A 23,489-nucleotide genomic window follows, 5' to 3' on the forward strand; every position below is an offset into this window, starting at 1 on the left:
TTCAACCGTACAATAATCCAAACACAAACCTAAAAAAACAACACAAAAATGGGTAGTAGCAGCTAATGATAATAATCCACTAAAATAATTCCACTAAAGTATATGTAACAAACTATCCAATATAATAATAATAATAGTAATAATTACTAATAAATAAAGATTATGTATTGATTTCCTAAGCCCCCAGCGGTAGAGACGCAGCACAGCTGGTGGGAGGGGCATGAAACATCACTGAGCGCTCGCGGTCTCTCTGTCTCAGTCTATGACTTTGACTCTGGCTGATTGTTACACAGTTATTCCTGGTGGACTCGTGGCGACATGAGCGGAAGAGTTGGAGATCTGAGCGTGAAACAAGCCAACGCTTTGGCTCAGGTGAATTATTATTCTTTTATTCCTGTCAAGAATATGTCGCGGATTTATTTCTCCGGATCAGGCCACACTCACCGCAGATGGAAATCACACTCGTTCTGAAAGCAGAAGAGTACAAAAGTGTTAGTTAATCGCTCTTTTGCTGAGTTGTGTAAATTACGAAACTGCTGAAGTTTGCAGTGTTGCCAGCACGTGAATAGATGTTGCGGATGTGCATGAGCAAATTCTTACTGTGACATTGCATAATTATTCATCTGTTTTCTTAAGTTTCGAGAGAATGTTAAGGATATTCTACCCCAGTGTCCATCCCAGAGTGACCACTTTCTGCTCCGATGGCTGAGAGGTGAGCTACTTCACTCATATTCATGATGCACAGTTAACAATTAGTTGGTTAAATATACATTTTCTGCTTAAGTTGAATGAAAGAGAGAGAGAAAAATGCCCTCTGTTCTATACTAATATACAGTCAGGTCCATAAATATTGGGACATCGACACAATTCTAACGTTTGGCTCTATACACCACCACAATGGATTTCAAATGAAACGAACAAGATGTGCTTTAATTGCAGACTGTCAGCTTTAATTTGAGGGTATTTACATCCAAATCAGGTGAACGGTGTAGGAATTACAACAGTTTGCATATGTGCCTCCCACTTGTTAAGGGACCAAAAGTAATGGGACAATTGGCTTCTCAGCTGTTCCATGGCCAGGTGTGATTTATTCCCTCATTATCCCAATTACAATGAGCAGATAAAAGGTCCAGAGTTCATTTCAAGTGTGCTATTTGCATTTGGAATCTGTTGCTGTCAACTGTCAAGATGAGATCCAAAGAGCTGTCACTATCAGTGAAGTAAGCCATCATTAGGCTGAAAAAACAAAACAAACCCATCAGAGAGATAGCAAAAACATTAGGCGTGGCCAAAACAACTGTTTGGAACATTCTTAAAAAGAAGGAATGCACCGGTGAGCTCAGCAACACCAAAAGACCCGGAAGACCACGGAAAACAACTGTGGTGGATGACCGAAGAATTCTTTCCCTGGTGAAGAAAACACCCTTCACAACAGTTGGCCAGATCAAGAACACTCTCCAGGAGGTAGGTGTATGTGTGTCAAAGTCAACAATCAAGAGAAGACTTCACCAGAGTGAATACAGAGGGTTCACCACAAGATGTAAACCATTGGTGAGCCTCAAAAACAGGAAGGCCAGATTAGAGTTTGCCAAACGACATCTAAAAAAGCCTTCACAGTTCTGGAACAACATCCTATGGACAGATGAGACCAAGATCAACTTGTACCAGAGTGATGGGAAGAGAAGAGTATGGAGAAGGAAAGGAACTGCTCATGATCCTAAGCATACCACCTCATCAGTGAAGCATGGTGGTGGTAGTGTCATGGCGTGGGCATGTATGGCCGCCAGTGGAACTGGTTCTCTTGTATTTATTGATGATGTGACTGCTGACAAAAGCAGCAGGATGAATTCTGAAGTGTTTCGGGCAATATTATCTGCTCATATTCAGCCAAATGCTTCAGAACTCACTGGACGGCGCTTCACAGTGCAGATGGACAATGACCCAAAGCATACTGCAAAAGCAACCAAAGAGTTTTTGAAGGGAAAGAAGTGGACTGTTATGCAATGGCCAAGTCAATCACCTGACCTGAATCCGATTGAGCATGCATTTCACTTGCTGAAGACAAAACTGAAGGGAAAATGCCCCAAGAACAAGCAGGAACTGAAGACGGTTGCAGTAGAGGCCTGGCAGAGCATCACCAGGGATGAAACCCAGCGTCTGGTGATGTCTATGCATTCCAGACTTCAGGCTGTAATTGACTGCAAAGGATTTGCAACGAAGTATTAAAAAGTGAAAGTTTGATTTATGATTATTATTCTGTCCCATTACTTTTGGTCCCTTAACAAGTGGGAGGCACATATGCAAACTGTTGTAATTCCTACACCGTTCGCCTGATTTGGATGTAAATACCCTCAAATTAAAGCTGACAGTCTGCAGTTAAAGCAAATCTTCTTCGTTTCATTTGATATCCATTGTGGTGGTGTACAGAGCCAAAAATGTTAGAATTGTGTCGATGTCCCAATATTTATGGACCTGACTGTATACACATAAATCTATGTTATGTAAAATAATACATAAAAAATTATTATTTTTAGTCTCTGTTTCATAGATATCAATATAATGACAGGCATTGATAAGCTTAATTAATGTAAAAGAATGTGCATGACCTATAGATTGTGGAATGTCTCTAGTAATCATAATATAATGGCAACTATTAAATCAAATCTGATACTGCCTAAAGAATAGAGTTGTATAGAATGATACATTTTTTAAATAAAATGATCATGTCTGTAGAATAGAAGCGCAAAATACAATTTGTTGAATATAATGACCATATGTATAAAGTGTAATCTATAAAACATAACCATATAGAATGATACTATATATAGAGTCGAATCTTACAGAACGATTTGGTATATATAATATAGAATAGAATCTGATGGAATGATCCAGTCTGTAGAATAGAATCAGGTTTCACACGAGATTATAGAAAGAGACATGTCCTGTACTGACTCGTGTTCAGACAGTATGAATCAGTGTAATCGGATCAATGCTGCGTGTGTCTCTGCAGTGAGGAGAGGCAAAGACGAGTTCAGAAACTCCTGGAACTCACAATACATGATAGATTAGGCCTTCGGTTAGAAATGTTCTAAATTGTAAGTTATTTGAATCTTTATGGCTATTTTATTTAGAAATAGAAAGCGCACACTGAAAAAGAAAAGTGGTTCAGATTTAACTGGAGTGCTAGTTAAGTTTAATATTGAAGTTAGTTATGAAAGTTCCTCTAAGTTTATCTTTTGTTCCTCAGTTGAAAGTTGTTTCAGTCGTCTGCTAAATGTATATGGTCTCTAAACTTTTAGCTGACCTTCTAGAGTGGCGTTTGGACTCCTCGCTGGTGGCCTTACAGAGGCTGTTCTTGGGTTTTGACAAAGGCTGTTTTGTGTTTCTGAATGCAGCCAGTCTTCTGCAGGGATTTCTAGGCACCAGACAGAGACTAGATTTTATGCAGGACTACAGATGGAATTGTTTAATTAATTACTACATTCATATAAACAGTGACGCCATCTAGCATGCATTATGGAAGCTCGAAAATGTCATTAATCATGACTGTGACCTGGGTTATTCATATATGCGACCCTGGACCACAAAACCAGTCTTAAGGGTCAATTTCAAAAATGTTCAAAAAGCTGAATAAATAAGCTTTCCATTGATGTATGGTTTGTTATGATAGGACAATATTTGGCCGAGATACAACTATTTGGAAATCGGGAATCTGAGGGTGCAAAAAAATCTTATATATTGAGAAAATCGCCTTTAATATTGTCCAAATGAAGTTCTTAGCAATGCATATTACTAGTCAGAAATTAAGTTTTGATATATTTACGGTAGGAAATTTACAAAATAGCTTCATGGAACATGATATTTACTTAATATCCTAATGATCTTTGGCATAAAAGAAAAATAGATAATTTTGACCCATACTATGTATTTTTGGCTATTTCTACAAATGTACCCCAGCGACTTAAGACTGCTTTTGTGGTCCAGGGTCACATGTACTTCTGCATACCAGTATTACAATTTTTTGTGCTGGGTTAGAGACAGTTGACACATGCACATTTCGTTAATAAAGGCGGAAGTGCCTCGCGAGTGTTGATAAGATAAACACCAGATTGTGAAACGCGTCATTTGAGTTCTGCAGTGATGTGATATGAGTTCACTGCTGTGTAAGATTGAGTGCACAGGTACTATAGTTCATGCGTTTACATGCATACATACTGTTCAAAGGTTTAGGAGCAGTATTTTTTTATTTTCTTTTGTAGGAAATTAACACTTTTTGTTAAGCAAGTATGCTTAAGTTGATCAAAAGTGACAATACATTTATAGTTACAAAAAAATTCTATTTTATGAAAGAATGCTGAAAAAAAGCATTGACAATAATTAGAAATGTTTCTTGAGCTGCATATTAGAATGATTTCTGAAGGATCATGTGACACTGAAGACTGGAGTAATGATGCTGGAAATTCAGATTTGCATCACAGGAATAAAATACGTTTTAAAATCTATTGTAATAGAAGACCGTTATTTTAAATTGTAATTGACAGAATTTTTGATCAAACAGCCTGTGTGAACATAAGAGACTTCTTTTAAAAACATCACCATTTGAAACGTTGACTACTTTAAATGAATGAATGAACTTGCTTTTGAATGGCAGTGTATGTAACTTGCTAAATAAGTCTTATATCACTATAATTTGTGACCCTGGTCTTAAGTGTCAATTTGTCAAATTGATATTTATACACCATCTGAAAGCTGAATAAATAAGCTTTCCATTGATGCATGGTTTATGATATTTGGCCGAGATACAACTATTTGAAAATCTGGAATCTGAGGGTGCAAAAAAATCTAAATATAGAGAAAATCACCTTTAAAGTTGTCCAAATTAAGTTCTTAGCAATGCATATTACTAATCAGAAATTAAGTTTTAATATATTTACAGTAGGAAATTTACAGAATATCCTCATGGAACATGATCTTTACTTAATATCCTAATGATTTTTGGCATAAAAGAAAAATTGATAATTTTGACCCATACAATGTATTTTTGGCTATTGCTACAAATATACCCCAGCGACTTAAGACTGGTTTTGTGCTCCAGGGTCACATTTTTGCTTATACTAAAAGGAATTTATACAAAGCCTTAGCCTCAATATGTGTAACTCATCCTGCACTATTTGTGCAACAAACACGAGCATTGTCTGATACTTTTTCCTAGCGATTAGACACATTTGCTTAATTGTGGACAATAACATGGATGAAAAAAATCCCACAGACTCATTGAAGCCCTATCTAGTGACCAGAATGTCATAAAGATGTCAAGAAACTTGGGGATGAGCCAGTAAGCAAACACCTAGCAACCACCCAGAACACCCTGGCAACTGCATTAGCAACATTCTAAAAAAAACACACCAACATGCTCTGGCAACCACCCAAATTATTGTGACATAATAGCGGTGATTTCTGCACAGGCAAATAATATCAACATACTATGAATAAAAAAAGAAGAATCATTTGTTTGAATGATTTTTGTTAAATTGTGTGTGTGTGTGTTGTGTATTATTGATACATATATAAATTTTTTGTTATATTTATAATAACTAATAATACTAAAAATACAAATATAATCTATTATATATTAATTAATTGTAATATAATTTTTTAAACTTTTTTTATTATGATATTATAAGTTCTACCACTGAGTTTGTCTTTGCTGCTACTGATAGCTAAATTACTTTAATTAATGGTGTATTTTAGAAGAGAAGGCACTGTATCACCGTTAAAAGTATTCATAAGAGTTTGACATAACCATTCCACAAAACACTGAGTGCTTTTGTCAGCTGTGTCACATAATCTTCTTTGAGTATTAAATACTTATGTCTGACTCCATGTCTGACTAATTCTGGGTCAGTTGTGTCTCTAGGCCGGTCAGGTACAGACAAGTGTGATTAGATGACAATAAAACTAATCCACTGACTTTACAGGATTGTGGAAATGAAATTGCGTTGGGTTCAGTTTGTAATGAATGTATTTTGTGTTAATACTTGTTTGAGGATAGGCTTTTCCCTCCAAAGTAAGCCTATCTACATGGGAATATGTTGAAGGTCAGCACACTGCAACCTAACTAGTCTGCTCATGGGTCTGCAGGTCTACAAACTTTCCCTCTTTTCAACTGAACAGTTAATCTGTCACCAAGTAGTAACCTTCAGTGGCACAAGGCTTCCAGTTATATGCAGGTTATCTTGACTGAGTTAAGACACATGAACAGCATGTTTGCTCTTTTTACTGTGATTGTGCCAGTTTATTTATGGATTTTGTCTGTGTACAAGTCTTGTGGTTAAAGATTAGGGTTGGAAACGAATAGTTTGTGGGTTCAAACCCTGCAAGACACTTAAGCTTCCTGTAATAAATTAGTTATAATGGATGAAAAACAGTTACTTTTAGTTTTTCCCTCCACATTTTTAAACAAATCTTTTTTGCAACTTGTCTTTCTTGTTTTACAGCCAGAAATTTCCATCTTCAGAAAGCTGAGGCCATGCTGCGCAAGGTATCACACAAACGTATTTCATTGAGTTTTGCAGTATTTACACTACTGTTCAAAGTTTGGGATCGGTAAGATTCTGTTTTGAAAGAAGGTTATGTTCACCAAGGTGGAAAAATAATATATATATATATTTATACATACAGTATATATACTAATTAAAATACTATAAGAGTATAGTATATAATAGTAGTAGAAATAATAAAAATTTAATTTCTGTGATTGCAAAGCTGAATTTTCAGCAGATATTTTTTTCTTATTATTAGTTAAAAATAATTGTGCTGCTAAATGAAGTGTGAAAGTATTTATTTCAGGATTTTTTTTGATGAATCAAAAGTTAAAGAATAGCATTTCTTTGAAATAGAATTTTTTTGTGATGTTATAAATGTCTTTACTTCTGATCAATTTAATGCATCCTTGCTGAATAAATATATTAAAAATATATATTTATTTAAAAACAATCTTACTGACCCTAAAGTTTATGAACAGTAATGTATATCGTCATATTTAACGTTGCTATTAATTGAGTGTATAAACAAACTCTTGGTATCACTAGTTTAAGTTCACAATACTGAATAATATGGAAGCACGTGTGTAGCAAAATTCAATTTCAAATGTAATATGCAAAATGGCAATGCATTTCTGTATTTAAATTTACATTTTCCTAAACATATGTGCAACATTTAGTCCAAAATTAAAATGAAAATTTACACTTGCCATTTTCTACACTAGTTTTAATATGCAAATTAAAAACATATTTTAAAGCTTTATAAGTTGCAAAATTAAAATGAAAATATATTACCCAAATTGATTAGATATGTTTAACATGTCCAAGCAAAAACTGTAGCAAAATTGTCATTTAAATGCTGTTTTTCCTAAATGCATTCAGACATTTTCATCGTGATACCGCGTGATAATTGTAGCAAAATGCAGTGAGAATTTCAAAATGCATTAAGAGCCAAAGGTGCAGAAAAATGGTGATTTAAATGTCTTTTATTTTTCTTAAATGCATTGACACTTACATATATGACGTTTCAATTGCATTTTTATTAAATACCCCGCGATGAGTATAGTTTCAGTCATTGTGGATTTGAAAATGCATTCCGAGCCGTGCACGCCCCCTACCTGTCAATCATTATATCACGGCGGGGCTCGGCAACAGGACGCACGATAGGTCAATATTCACCATTAACCAAACGCTTTTCACCTGCCTCAACATCTCTCACTGTTTATATTCGGATTGATGTGCATAAGCAAACAGACAGTGCTACTCTACACTTATTTACTACCTTACCTTATATTTTATTACTCTTTTATTTTTATTACGTAAAATAGCATGTGTTCCATGGCACCTGAACTTCACGCGCCTGCCACAACATCTCTTACTGTCCATCGGACACCTTGGCTGTGGCAGCTGCACCTCGATCTGACTGGTGAACTGTCGTCTGGGGCAGGCACAGTGAAAGTGGCAGCGTTTTCTGTATGGTAACGGGCATCGATCGGGGTGTAAACACTGAGAACTCTTGAGGCAGGCACGACGCTTATAGGTGCCACGGGACGTGCGAGAAAAAATAAGGAAACATGTCTACACCTGACGCAAGCAGCATGGCAAAAGACAGCATTGAACCCATTATAATCAGTGATGCTGTCTACAATGGACGCGGCCCGATGCGACATGACAACTGTCGCGTCCGATGTAGACACAGTTTAAGGTGGCAAATAGGTAAATAAGTGTAGAGTAGCACTGTCTGCTTGCTTATGCGCATCAATCCGAGTGTAAACGGTGAGAGATGTTCAGGCAGGTGAAAAGTGTTTTGTTAATGGTGAATATTGAGCTATCGTGCGTCCTGTTGCCGAGCCCCGCCTTGATGTAATGCTTGACAGGTAGGGGGCGTTCTCGGCTTGGAATGCATTTTCAAATCCACAATGACTTAAACTATATTCATCGCGGGGTATTTAATGAAAATGCAATTGAAACATCATATATGTAAGTGTCAATGCATTTAACCCTTGTATGGTGTTTGGGTCTGTGGGACCCCTTTTCACTTTTTGTCAAAAGAAAAATGATACGATTAATTATTTTTTCAAACTCATTGGCCTTGGCTCGTTTTCTGTGAAGTACATATATCAGAACAAATTTTCAATGACCACACACACTGTACACCCCTCCTACACAGTTATATTACATACAGGATGTTCGGGTCCACTGGACATTTTTATCGGGTCATTTTTAATTTCGCAATTTATACAGCTTTAAAATATGTTTTAATTTGCATATTAAAACTATGTAGAAAATGGCAAGTGTAAATTATATAATTTTCATTTTCATTTTGCACTAAATGTTGCACATATGTATGGGAAAATGTAAATTTAAATACATAAATACATAAATACATTTCCATTTTACATATTGCATTGCCATTTTGCATATTACATTTAAAATTGAATTTAGCTACACATATACTTCCATAGAATAATGTGTCATTCTTTAACCTTTGGGCACAGACTGTGCCAAACTGTACTGAAAGAAGAACATTTCTATGAATCTCTGGATGCATTGTGATGAATTTGGGCGTGACTGACCTTCACAATGCCCATTGTACATTACCCAAAGGCTTTAAATGACATGTTGAATAACTGTAATGCAATATGATCACACTAATATTAGGCCCGTTTACACCTGGTGAAACTCTTGTGAATTTCAAAGAGAGGATTGCTGATTTTGTCACTCATAGCATCAGTTTATTGCTGTGTGTTGATAATACTCTCAAAAACAACAACAAAAAATGTCAGTGTTTTTCATAGAAGTCTCTTATGTTCACCAAGGCTGCGTTTATTTGATCAAAAATACAGTAAAAAGAGCAATATTGTGAAATAGTATTAAAAATTCAAGTAATTGTTTTAAATTGTAATTTAATACTGTGATGCAAAGCTGACGTTTCAGAATTTTACAGTCTTCAGTGTCCCATGATCCTTCAGAAATCATTCTAATATGCTGATTTGCTATTCAGGAAACATTTCTTATTATTATTATCAGTGTTGAAAACAGTTTAATATTTTGTGGAAACTGTGATACTCTAACATTCAAAAGTTTGGTATCATGTGACACTGAAGACTAGCGTAATGATGCTGAAAATAAAATAGAAAAAACAGTTTTTACTGTATTTTAAGTCGAATAAATGCAGCCTTGGTGTGCAGAGATGACTTCTTTTTCAAAAACATAAAACGTAATTATTTTAATGTATTTTTTTCTGGGCTGGCAGTTATATTATTAATCTGTAATAATAATAGAAGTATTCATGCAGCACCTTTGACTAGAATGTGTTGCAGATAGCAGTTCTGCAGTCAAGTGTGCTTTTCAGGTTTTAATTAATGAGTCACGTCACTCCCTAATCACAGCTTATGGGCGATTACAGCGTGATCGTTCTATGCTATTGGGTGTTCAAAGTGCTGTTTGTTTTCCAATTGTGTGAGTGATGCTTCTGTAGTCCATGGGTCTTTTATTACAGACTTTTTGCTCACCATCTTGTTGTATCTCTGAACTCTGTTACCAGTATCCATTGAACCTCAGGTCAAAGCACAGCGGTATCTAACTAACACACAGAGACTCATGGCGGCAAATTATGTTATTCAGACAGAACTGATAACGCTGGCAAAGCTTGCTGTGATGATGATTCTCAATCCTGATCATGTAAATACAGTTTTAGGGCAAAAACACAGGCTTGTTTTTAATCATGTGTTGTTTTTCATGTGCAGCACATGGAATTTCGAAAACACATGAAAGTTGACACCATCCTTACGGAGTGGCAGGTGCCAGAGGTATGACGCATTTGTTTTAGGATTAAAGATTACATGTATTTTATATATAACATATCTTTTTTAATATATATATATATATATATTTCTCTGTTGTTCAACGTTTGGGATCAGTAGCATTGTATTATTTTTGAAAGAAGATTATTCTGTTCACCAAGGCTGCATTTATTTGATCAGAAATATTGTGAATATTATTTTTTAAAGTTATTTATTATTATATTAATTAATAACAATAATAAACATTATTATATATTTTCTGTTTTAATATAGTTAACTTTTTCTCTAATGGCACAGCTGAATTTTCAGCATCATTACCCTAGTTTTCAGTGTCATATGATCCTTCTGAAATCAAAAACATTTGGTATTATTATAATTTTTATTCTTATCAATTTAAAAGTTTGCCATTGATTAAAAGGTGCCATTTAGAATTGACGTTTTAGTATATTAATCCATAAAACAGGCATGTTTTTTGACCTCAAGAATAGAACAGGTGGTTTTTGCTACTGTTCCTTTAAAAGGATAGTTCACTCAAAAAATAAACCTTCTCCTCATCATTTACTCACCCTCATGTTGTTCCAAACCTGTATGAGTTTCTTTCTTCTGTTGAACACAAAAGAAGATATTTTAAAGAATGTTGGGAAACAAAGAATTGCTGGTAGAAATTGACTTCCATAGTATAAAAAAAAAAACACTGGAAGTCAACGGTTAGGTTTGGTTACAAATGTTGAAACTCATAGCGGTTTGGAACAACTTGAGGGTGAGTAAGTGATGAAAATTTTCCTTTTTGGTGAATTATCCCTTTTAAGACTTTGGTGCATATGACCTCTATTACGATGTAATGGCTAACCTGCCCACTCGTTATAAACATGCCCTGCGTCTCAATGTCAGAATCAGAATGAGCTTTATTGGCCAGGTATGTTTGCACATACGAGGAATATACAAATATCCAAATAGGCAATGTACAAAACAGCAAAAACGCAATATATAATATAGACAATTATGTGTGTACAGGTCTGATATGTGCAAATTTGAAATGAAAAAATAAGTATGTGTGGTGAATAAATAATGTATAATAGAGTTGTGTGTTCCGCGTTTATTGTCAAGTGTTCATGAGATGGATTGCCTGAGGGAAGAAACTGTTCCTGTGTCTGGTCGTTCTGGTGCTCAGAGCTCTGTAGCGTCGACCAGACGGTAACAGTTCAAAGAGGAAGTGTGATGGATGTGAGGAGTCCAGAGTGATTTTACCAGCACTTTTGCTCACTCTGGATAAGTACAGCTCTTGGAGACTGGGGAGGGTTGTACCAATGATTCGCTCAGCAGTCCGGACTACTCTCCGTAGTCTTCTGAGGTCAGAATGTGCATACTATCCACCCCGTCTGCCCTAAATAGTATTGAAAATGACTAATATCACATAGAATTTAGGATGGATATTGTGCACATTGGGAAGCATGCATGGTCATTTCTAAATTAACCTTATTTGTGGGTTAGTAGGTTTCAGTAAATATTGTACATAGAGTGGGAAAGGATTTTTGCAATGTTGATGTTGAGTGTATATGCATAATACATCAAACTCTCCATTTAAGAGATTAATTCTGTGATTTACTCTTGATGTTTATGTTTGTGCTCAGGTAATAGACAAGTATCTGTCTGGTGGCATGTGTGGCCATGACCGTGAAGGGAGCCCGATCTGGTATGATGTCATCGGACCTTTGGACCCTAAGGGTCTGATGCATTCGGTGTCCAAGCAGGACTTAATTAAGTCTAAAGTCAGAGACTGTGAGGTTCTGCAGAAAGAGTGTGACCTACAGAGTGAACGGGTAGGTGTACAGCTGTGAGGAATAGTTTAGGGGAAAAACTTTGCAAGTGAGTGTAAAAGCATTAAAAGCATTTTTTTCCTATTTAAAATTGTATATATATTTATTCTATCACCATGTCCCTTTAGGGGCTCTCTCCAATTGCAAAATATGACAAAATAACTGCAGTGTAATTTGTTATGCAGCCCTATACTGTATATAATGAATCAAAATAAAACACAAACTGTGAAATATTTAGTTTACATGCATGCCATGTGACCATTAGCTAACATCAGAGAACTGTAAATATGCAAATATGTAGTTCAATTATTGAAACTTTATCCTAAATTCTCAGGGTGTACTTCAAATAAATATTTGGCATCCAGTAGGTTCAGATGTTTAGAATCCCTTGCACTGTAATAGTAAGTCATTTTGAACAAAACAAATTGAGGCAAAATCATGTAGTTTATTCCAGATGATCACTTTCACCAAAGAATAGAGGTTATAATGAATCATATCATGGTTTTTATATGTATTTAATAGTTTATGTATGTCTGTTTTCTCTATCTTCCCTCCCAGTTGGGTAGGAACGTTGAGTCCATTATTATGGTCTATGACTGTGAAGGTCTGGGAATGAAGCACTTATATAAGCCTGCTATAGAGACTTATGGAGAAGTGTGTATTTTTTTAAATATGTATCTCAATTATTAATATATTGTTTGGTTCTTTCAGTTGCATTAGACTCATATTTATGTCTTTAATGTTCTTTCATAGCTTCTCACTATGTTTGAAGATAACTATCCAGAGGGACTCAAGAGGTTACTTGTCATTAAAGGTCAGTAGTATTTTCCAAACTTTGTCAGTTATTAATTTGGAATATTTCTACAGTTATTTAATAAGCAATACATATTTTGCTTGTCACTGTGATATACTGCTTTTGAAATCTGAATCTCAAGACTGTTTCTGTTGCAGCACCCAAACTGTTTCCTGTGGCTTACAATCTGGTGAAACATTTATTAAGTGAGGACACTCGCCGGAAGGTCGTCGTACTGGGATGTAAGCGAACACATATCTTACCGCACTAATGTTTTTTCAGGGATCCTACGCAGTATGGAAATGTATCAAATTTGACTTTAGTAGTTTCTAGATCTGGATAAGTATGTAAAAAATGAAAACAGAATAACGAAAAATATTTGTGTTTCTAGACCATTGCCACCATTCTGTGTTCTAAAATATAAAATTGGGAATTTTTTCATGTTGCTTTAGTTTCCCAAAGGAATATTCTGGGTATTCATCTTGATTGTGTTCGTACTGTTGGTTTGACATTCTGTCCGTTACCACAGACTTTCAGTGTTTTTACACACTATTTGCTCAGAATTCTTAAAAACAAAGGAAACAGAAAGGCTGTGGTTAGTTTTTAAAATTGATGCTAGGAGGAATTGATCAAACCAGCAAGATTATTGTACAATGCAAACTTTCATTTGAATTATTTGCTGTGAGTTTCCCATTTCCCGTTTTTTGTTTGTAAACGCTGAGCCTCAAAATTCTCAACCAATTCTGTTTCTGTCTTCTTAGCAAACTGGCAGGAGGTTTTACAGAAACACATCGACCCCGAGGAGCTCCCAGCGTACTATGGAGGCAAACTGACCGACCCTGATGGTGACCCCAGATGTAGAACCAGGGTGAGTAAAAAACAAAAGGCACACATCATTCTGAGTGACGTTGACTTGCTAACGAGCTAATGTTTTGGTGTAACTACACAGTTTTTTTTTCTTTCAGTTGAAATTTAATGGCACTTATGATATCAAGGAAGTTGCGAAACCACATGAGAATTAGTCAGCAGTTTCCGTTTTATGAACCTTGAGGTCTAACCCATGTGCAAAACCGATTTCCTCGATTGTTAGAGCGTCCTCTATCTGAGACTTTATTCTGAAATTAGCATTGAAGCACTGTAGGATTCTTTATTTTAGAAATTTAAAGAATTTCTGAGTTTGGTTGTTTATGAAAATGTTTATATCTGTGCTGAACTGCACTCAGACCACCTGTGTAAGTTATTAAGAGGTTTCAGAGAATGTGTTTGGAATTAAATGGGTCATGAACTGAGAAACCAATGTTCCCTTGATCTTTTGACATATATGAGGTCATTGTACTATAAATACATCCTGTAAGTTTCAGAACTTTCTCTTTAGTCTAAAAACAGCTTATATTGAAGGCAGTCTGCCAAACCGACAGCTTGTGAAATGTACCACTCTATGATGTAATAGTGTGGATAAGCACCGCCTCCGCAGAAGAAGATCAACGCCTGCTTCAACATCACTGCCTGTTTAGCCCCGCCCACCAATTCGCGCATGTAGTGTGAATAACAAGAAAGGTCTGCACAGAAACCAAACGATAAAAATGCTCTGAAGACAACAAGACGCTTTGCAGTGCCAAGTTCTGAAAAAACTGTCTTTGCGTTGCCTTCCTTCTGATCCCAAAGAAAGAATGAATGAACTTTATTTTTAATGAAGTTCTGGACCATGTCAGTAAGAACTTGGTCCTTGGTTCACTTCATTTTACCGCAGATTCGTTCACAAACAAGGCACAATTCGACGTGGGATTTTCAGAAAGATTAAAACTGAAAGACAGTGCTGTCGACTATATTGGATCCGTGATAACATTATAAGTGGACCTCAGAGAACAGTACAAAAATAAAAAACAAAGGCAGTTCATGATCCCTTTAAGCAGTAGGCCTACTTCTATATTTTAGCCGTTAGAGTACCTGCACTGTTTTGTGCGTACCGGCACTTCTGACATGTTGCCGGTACTCAGAGTAAAATAGTCAGGGTCTGGGTGATTAGGCTATGATCCCATATATGATTAGAAATGATATAGAAACTATGTAAATCACACTACCCAGGCGGGATCACCTCTCATCTCGACCAATCACGTGAATGAACTCAAGCAGAGTCGGTCTTCATTGAGTGGTGCGCGAGAGGGGAGGCGCGAGGAGTAGTAGAATAATAATTAATTATTGATTACTAATTTGAATCAGTACTTTGTAAGGAAAATCATATCTTAAAATGAAAAGAAGCAGGCTTTTGCAATCACATCATTTTAAACCGCAAACTCCTGGAAAGTCCAAGGATCCAGTGAACGAATTCAAACAGTAAGCTCAAAACAGCGCTAATGCCGATTTTATCAGCGATTACGGAGAGAATAGTGACTTACGACCAGATGTCAGTAAAATTATTCTTTTCAGCGTGTATTTGGCTTAAAAGCAAGAGTGTTTTATAATGAAAGCTGATGCGGTGGTCGATTTAGCGATTCTGAATGGATCCGTATATTAAATCAGGCGATTTAGTGGTCTTTGGCGTCTCCCTGTGGTCCTGTTTGGTATTGCAGCTTGACCTGTGCTAATTTGTATTGACAACTTTTATTTAATTATTGATTGATTGATTGTGGCACTATACATACATTGTGAATTATTAAAAAGTACTTATTTATAAACGGGGGGGGGGGGGTTGGTGAGTTTTCTTTTTTTCCACTTCAAGCACTGGCTTTAAGATAATTTTTCAGTTATGTTTATATTTGGGACTTTTTATCTCTCAGTTCTTTTTCCATTTTTCTCAGTATTCTAAGTCTGCATCTTGCATCTTTTTTTTGTTTCTGCCATGAAGAAAATAAAACTGGTAGTTGCATCTTTTTATCTCATGATGTTTTTTCTTGCAAATGTGAATTAACATGCTATTATGACCCCCCCCCCCCCCCCCCAGTTTATATCTCGCAATTCAGCATTTTTTCTCAGAAGTTCAATAAAAAAGTCTGATTGTGAGATTAAATAGTCACAGTTACCTTTTTTGTCCCTTGGCTGTAATAATCTTCCATAGTTTTTAGTATGTTTAGATATTTGACTAAATATTTAATTATTTATATAAAACAAACAAACAAAAAGGTTAATTGTACAGTGTATATACAGGGTCCAAAATTAACCACCAGCCATCAAAATGTGACAAAAAATTTGCTGGACAGTTTTTTTTTGTTTTATTTTAAATTACAAATACTGTAAATCATGGTCTAATTCACAGTGTAGTAAAAAAAAAAAAAGATTAGTCAGAGATATTAGCAAATCAAATCAGGAAGATACAGTTGGAGTAGTAACACAACCTAATTTACCATCAGCAGTTTAGCAGTTGTTTCTTGTAATCGCAAATCTGGATCTTCATTTGGGGATACAGTCTTGCTGTTAAACCACCGAAATCTAAATACGAGGAACAAGATGACAGTTTCATGAGAATTGGCATCGCAAAGTTTCACTGGCTTGTATATGATGCTATAAGAGACATCATGATCTACTACAAATGTATTAGGGAAATAGCTTAATAATTCCAATTAAAAACATAACAATAATCCACAAATAATCCATATGAATCCACTGCAGTCCATCGATTAAGCTGCATGTTTGTAAATAAAATTCATTTATGAAGATGTTATTAACTTCAAACCATTGCTAGGTAATATTGTATATTATATTATTATACCTCTATCTGTTGCTTGAGGTTGAGTAAATGTTCAGTAAATTTTATTTTTAAAACTTTTCCTTTAAAACCGTGATATTTTTGTGTTCATATGACAAGTGCCACAAAAATCACCAAATTCTTTGCCATTCTAATAAATTACAATTTAAAAAAAAAAAAGTATAACATTGAAATTCTTCGATCTGAAATGACCAAAGACCACCAGAGGGTTAAATTTCTATTTCTAAAATGAATTCTGTGCTAGTGCACGTGTAGGATTTAAAACATGAATCACATTCAGCGTTCTGAACTGAGGCGTTTTATGTCTGTATGTAGATACACAGGTAAAGCCGGTGTCCCCTTCTGGACTGGAAGTGCTAAAAAGGCCTCGGAAGACTCAAAGTGGACGGATATTTAGTTATTTAGTTACAAATATTTGTAAAACTGAAAGACTTATGGAAATCACAGAACAACAGGCTTCTATTGGAATGTCTTTACTCAAGGATGTTTTATGGAGTGAGTAATAAGATTGTGGCTAAATCCCAATTCACATGCTTCTACTATACAGTACAAAAATATGTACTTTTGAGTGTTTAATGAGAAATTATGCGAGTGTTAGCATCTAAATATTTCCCTGTACTCACTAAATTCAATGACCTAACATCAACTTTATAAATGATGTTCAGTACTCTTTATTTTCATTTTTTGACACATTTCTGAATGAAATGGAATATTCAACAACAAAACTTAATATAAGACTAGATTTTATCCACCTTTAATTATATTACACTGCTGTTCAATAGTTTGTGGTTGGTGAGATTTTTTTTTTAAAATGTTTTTGAAAGTCTCTTATAGGCTCACTAAGACTGTATTATCAAAAATACAGAAAAACTGTAATATTATGTAATAGAACCCCCCCCCCCCCACACACACACATGATTGTAAAGCGCTTTGGGTGTATGGCACTACACAATAAAGCGCTATATAAATGCATCATTTATTCATTCATTCATTCAAATATTATAATTTTAAATAATATTTTTTATTTAAATGTTTTAAAATAGAAGTTATTCCTATGATGTCAAAGATGAATTTTTGCAGCCATTCCTCCAATCTTCAGTACCCTTCAGAAATTTGATGTTCAAGAAACATTTCTTATTATTATAATAGTTCAAATCAGTTGTGCTGCTTAATATTTTTGTGGAAATTGTGATATATTTTTAGCCGCCTTTGATGAATAGAAAGATTTTTTTAGCTTTTAATTAAAATAGAAACTATTTTACTGTTTTGGAAATCATAACATTATACTTTTTTACTGTCGATTTTGATCAATTGAATGCGTCATTGTTAAATAAAATATATATATTTTTTTAAACAACATTATTTGGGATGCATTTACCATAGAATGTATAGTATGTGAATTGGGATGTTGAGTCATTTAATATGCACCATTATCTGTGATTTTGAGTGTCTACATTTGTTTCTGTGTATGAAAATAATAATGTGCATGAAAGTGCATCATTTTGAGTGACGGTGCATTTGTCAAACATCATCTTTATATTTGAGTCTGTGACTCCAGACAACGTGACCTTAACTCTTTATAAAGTGTCTGATGTTAATGTTGTCTAGTTTGTTTTCTTATTGTTTTTAGTGACAATTTAAACTCTTATTTCTGTATTTTACTGGATTTTGAGCTTTTGAAAAGAATAAACATGAACACATCTGCAGGCTGTAATTGTCCAACGTTTTTCTCTTCAAACTCTTCAAGTAGAATTCTCGGCCTATATGTAGGATAATCAATCTTCAACGGTACTTGTAAAGGCAGTTTGTGTTCCTTATTAAAAGCCATTTTAATTTGGGCTCCTTTCCTGTCTGTTTTTTTCCTTCTGTTTTCTTATTTTCCATAAAATGCTTTACTAATGTTAAAATGTCAGGTTTTTTTTCTTTTGCACTCATGATGCTTCTGTAAGTTTCATCCTCCTTTGTTTTTTTTCTTTTCATTTTCAGTTCTGATTATTACCAATTATTCTCAGCTAAGCACGTTAAAAGAAGGTTTCTGTTCTGTTTTGTTTTTTTTCAGATTACATTCGGATCAGAGATTCCCAAGACCTACTATGTTCGAGACTCCATTAAAGTGGACTATGATCAGTCTGTGACTATTGGCCGTGGCTCATCTCATCAGGTGGAATATGAGCTACTTGCACCAAACTGTGCGCTAAGGTGAGCAATCTGAGGAAACACAAAAACGTGTTTTTTTTTCTAAAACTAATACAACACAAAAACACTTTCTGAAACTGGTAATAGACTTGGAGTTTTCCATGAACCAGTCACTGATCCATGACATCAAATGTGCTGTAAAAAAGGTTATTTTTGGAAAACGATGCATAAAACTACCAAAACCTTAAATGCAAAACTAGCTAACCAGCAACGCTCTCTCTGCATGGGACATGCATTTGGCTTTACAAACTTTGGGTTGGAAAGGCCTGGGTTTGGATATAATTTTGTGGTAATTACATTGACAAAACATTAAAAACATTTTCAGCAACTTTCATGATTGATCATGAGCATTAAAGGGGACATAACCTGAGAAAGCAAAATTCCCTTGAGATTTTGACAAATAAGAGATCATTGTACTATAAAAGCATCTTGTAAGTTTCAGAACTCAAAACTTTTTAATTAGTCTAAAAACAGCTTATATTGAAGGCAGTCTGCCAAAACAACAGCTTTTGAAACATTCTACTCTATGATGTAATAGTGTGGATAAGCACCGCCTCCGCAGAAGATCATCAACACCTGCTTCTGCATCACTGCCTGTTTAGCCCTGCCCACCGATTCACATATTTGGTGTTTATGAGAGAATTGTTTATTTGTTTTTGACCTAAATCACAGCTACAGTACGTCCATCTATGAGGAATGTACACTGTTAAACATACACAACTATTAGCCAGTCATAGCAGTGGGCGTTTACTTGCGAGTCTACAATCCGCCACACCTACTCAAACAGAGCGTTCTGATGAGGGGGGTTACAGGACAGGACAGAAAATAGCCTATTCTAAATTGTTTTTTTTTTTATTTCATTATAATGTTATCAAGATTATTTAAATCTTGATAACATTATAAGTGGATCTAAGTGTTCCAAAGATGAACAAAGCTTTTACGGGTTTGGAACGACATTTTCATTTTGGGGTGGAGTAACCCTTTAAATATTAAAGGAGTAGTTCACTTCCAGAACAAAAATTTACAGATAATGTACTCACCCCCTTGTCATCTAAGATGTTCATGCCTTTCTTCAGTCGTAAAGAAATTATGTTTTTTTAATTTTAGGATTTCTCTCCTTATAATGGACTTCTATGGTTCCCCCGAATTTGAACTTCCAAAATACAGTTTAAATGCAGCATCAAAGGGCTCTAAACGATCCCAGCCAAGGACGAAGGGTGTTATTTAAAAAAATGTACAATTTATATACTTTTTACCCTCAAACGCTCATCTTGTCTAGCTCTGCGTGAATTTTTGAATGCAGCTTCAAAGAGCTCTGATGGGTATGTCGAAAAACTCCCATCTCATTTACTCCTCCAACTTCAAAATTGTCCTAAATCGCTGTTTTACGTTTTTTTTAAAGGCCGATTGACCTTCTTTGCATGTTCATTTTGTAAGCACTTCTGAAGCGATGTAGGACGATTTTGAAGTCGGAGGAGAAAATGAGATGGGAGTTTTTCGACATACCCGTCAGAGCTCTTTGAAGCTGCATTCAAGAGCTCTGATTAGGCCACGACTAGGCCTAATGGTTAGAGAGTCGGACTTGTAATCCAAAGGTTGGGGGTTCGAGTCTCGGGCCGGCAGGGATTGTAGGTGGGGGGAGTGAATGTCCAGCGCTCTCTCCACCCTTAATACCACGACTGAGGTGCCCTTGAGCAAGGCACCGAACCCCCAACTGCTCCCCGGGCGCCGCAGCATAAATGGCTGCCCACTGCTCCGGGTGTGTGTTCATGGTGTGTGTGTGTGTTCCCTGCTGTGTGTGTGCATGTTGGATGGGTTAAATGCAGAGCACGAATTCTGAGTATGGGTCACCATACTTGGCCGTATGTCACTTCACTATTTAAACTGCATTTTGGAAGTTCACACTCAGGGGCACCATATAAGTCCATTATATGGAGAGAAATCCTGAACTTTTTTCCTCAAAAAACAAAATTTCTTTACATCTGAAGAAAGACATGAACATCTTGGATGACAAAGGGGTGAGTACATTATCTGTACATTTTTGTTCTGGAAGTTAACTACTCCTTTAACCTTTTGACCTATTAAATAATAAAATGTTATAAATTATTAATTATTTTGGTTTATTCATCCTATCAGTATATGAGTATAGACATATGGTACCGCTGCATCAGCTGGAGAGCTTCACGTTACAGGAACTCAGTCTATGTGTGATGCTCTACTCTCTTCTTCAGATGGCAGTTCACCTGTGATGGTGCTGACATAGGTTTCGGTGTCTATAAAAAGAAGAAGATGAGAGAGTGGATGAAGGCCAGTGAAATGAAGGAAATTGTGCCAAATCAGCGTTACAACGCACACCTGGTACCTGAGGACGGATCCCTCACCTGCCCAGAACCAGGAGTGTGTAAGTACAGACTTACAGGCTTTATTTTATATCACCAATTGAGATGAACATTAAACATGCATGTGGATTTACTGAATTTGGTTTTATTCAGATGTACTGCGATTTGACAACACATACAGCATCTTCCAGTCCAAAACGGTCAGCTTCACAGTGGAGGTCCTCCTACCTAGTCAAGTCAACCAATCAGAGCGTTAGATATTATGGCAACTAGCAAGCAGACAATATATATGACATTTTATACAGTATATCTGCTGTACTATAAAAGGAAAATATTATAATAATCCTGCTTTTGAAAATGAGCATATGTACATTAATTGAACTGACTAATCACTTCATTAAAATGGTGGGATGAAATGGACTCTTCAGTGATCGATGTGCAATGACAGACTGTTTCATCCACCAATATATCTGGATCCTGACTTCAATGTCAGTGTTATTCTTTACATTACATTTGTCTAAGATGTTATCAAGTTGATTTATCATATATTAATGAAGTGTTGAGTTTATCAGTGAGCTGTGGTTCATCAAGTGTAACAACTGTTGCAAATTACTAGACTGAAACTGTCTTGGTATGTATTATTTGAGCTTACCCTTGTGTGCCCTCTTTATGATTGCCTTAACTAATGTTCTTGAACTTTCTTTATCTGTTTAGTTCCTTTTGATCATGAATTCATTTAGATAATGAACTCAGACGAGTCTGCACAGTTTTCCCTCAGAATGTGGTAAGAGGTTAAATTATTACCTCATTTTATGTTGTTGATGCACACAAATCTGTGAACCTTTTGAAATATTTTGTTTACAAAGAGCATTTGACTTGATACAGAGTATGATGTCGACATGTCATGGGTGGTTTGCGTTCTTTTTAATCCTTTTTTTTATTTAACTAATTGATGTAAACTTTTCATTGTAAGATTTTATACCTCAGGTCTTTGTGTTTACAGTAACAGTGCTTGTATTTGATTCCAGCAACATGCATCTGTTCTGAAAGTGGCCACATTGTATTTTGTCTGATTTGTCTCTTTTGGTTTTGAAATATTAATTTAATTTATAAGTGATATTGTTTTGATTTTGATTAATTAACTAATTAAACATATACATTACAATAGCAAAAACAATCCCAGTTTTCATGTCTTTCTGACCTATATTTATGCATACTTTTAAACAATCAGTTACCATGCACAGACTAAATCTATTGGGGGGGGGGGGGGGGGGGGTCTATTTTTAAAGCATGGTTATGTTAAGCATTTTATCAATGTGTGATGTAGTTGTATCTGATGGCTCCATCTGTTGGTGAAACATGTAAATTCTTTATAATGAGGTCAGTAGTTACATCTTTGCCCATTAGAAGGTGCCATTAAAATGGAAATCTGTCTTATAATAAACTAACACATACAAGCACATTCACATACATAGACACTCAATTTAAATTCTAATAATATTTCACAATATTAGTGTGAATAGTTAGTTTGCACTTAAAATAAAAATACAGCCTTGGTGAGCATTCGAGACTTATTCTTCTTCTAAGTTTGGAAATCTTTGTGGTGCTTAAACAGTAATCTATTATATTAATTTAAAGGCTCTTAAGACCACCAAGACTGTTTTTCAAAAATACAATAAAAACATTACTATTGTGAACTTCACAAGTTACATAAAAAGTCACATACACCTTACATAAAAAGGTAGATTGGTCTAATCTGAGTATGAAAAGTAAGATTGATTACCATTTTTACTGCTAAAAGTGCTAATAGTTGGTCAGATTATGGTTCTTGGTCTCAACATGTCATTGTATATGTAACAGGCACCTGTGCTGAATTTGAAGTGAAGTGAAGTGACATACAGCCAAGTATGGTGACCCACTCGTGCTCTGCATTTAACCCATACAACGTGCACACACACAGCAGTGAACACACACACACCGTAAACACACACACCCGGAGCAGTGGGCAGCCATTTATGCTGCGGCGCCCGGGGAGCAGTTGGGGGTTCGGTGCCTTGCTCAAGGGCACCTCAGTCGTGGTATTGAGGGTGGAGAGAGCGCTGGACATTCACTCCCCCCACCTACAATCCCTGCCGGCCGGAGACTCGAACGTTGTACTGCTTAATATTTTGTGGAAACCGAGATACATTTTTTTTTAATTCTCTGATCAATTGACGTCACTACATCGTCTCAATAAAAAAATACATTTTATATGTCAATTTAGATTTGTTTGTATAGTAATATAACATAATAT

General features: G+C 35.6%; 1 protein-coding gene across 1 annotated transcript; it reads left to right on the top strand.

The window, feature by feature from the left end:
- Positions 1-202: 202 nt before the first annotated feature.
- On the top strand, positions 203-22,365 carry LOC306869658 (SEC14-like protein 2). The gene is made up of 12 exons (XM_079416508.1): positions 203-372; positions 637-712; positions 6,498-6,541; positions 10,292-10,354; positions 11,980-12,168; positions 12,724-12,819; positions 12,919-12,979; positions 13,117-13,200; positions 13,720-13,826; positions 18,721-18,860; positions 21,089-21,258; positions 21,350-22,365. Exons 1-12 carry the CDS (start codon positions 319-321, stop codon positions 21,451-21,453), a joined length of 1,188 nt encoding a protein of 395 aa, XP_079272634.1. The 5' UTR covers positions 203-318; the 3' UTR covers positions 21,454-22,365.
- The last annotated feature ends 1,124 nt before the right edge of the window (positions 22,366-23,489 follow it).

This window comes from Barbus barbus, assembly GCF_936440315.1.
Source record: "Barbus barbus genome assembly, chromosome: 5".
NCBI classification, from domain to species: domain Eukaryota; kingdom Metazoa; phylum Chordata; class Actinopteri; order Cypriniformes; family Cyprinidae; genus Barbus; species Barbus barbus.

Excerpts from the sequence above, each read along its gene's own strand:
- LOC306869658 (XM_079416508.1), top strand. The coding sequence starts at position 319 with ATGAGCGGAAGAGTTGGAGATCTGAGCGTGAAACAAGCCAACGCTTTG. Across the intron at positions 12,169-12,723 it reads GTGACCTACAGAGTGAACGG|TTGGGTAGGAACGTTGAGTC; the intron begins GTAGGTGTACAG and ends CTTCCCTCCCAG. Across the intron at positions 12,820-12,918 it reads CTATAGAGACTTATGGAGAA|CTTCTCACTATGTTTGAAGA; the intron begins GTGTGTATTTTT and ends GTTCTTTCATAG.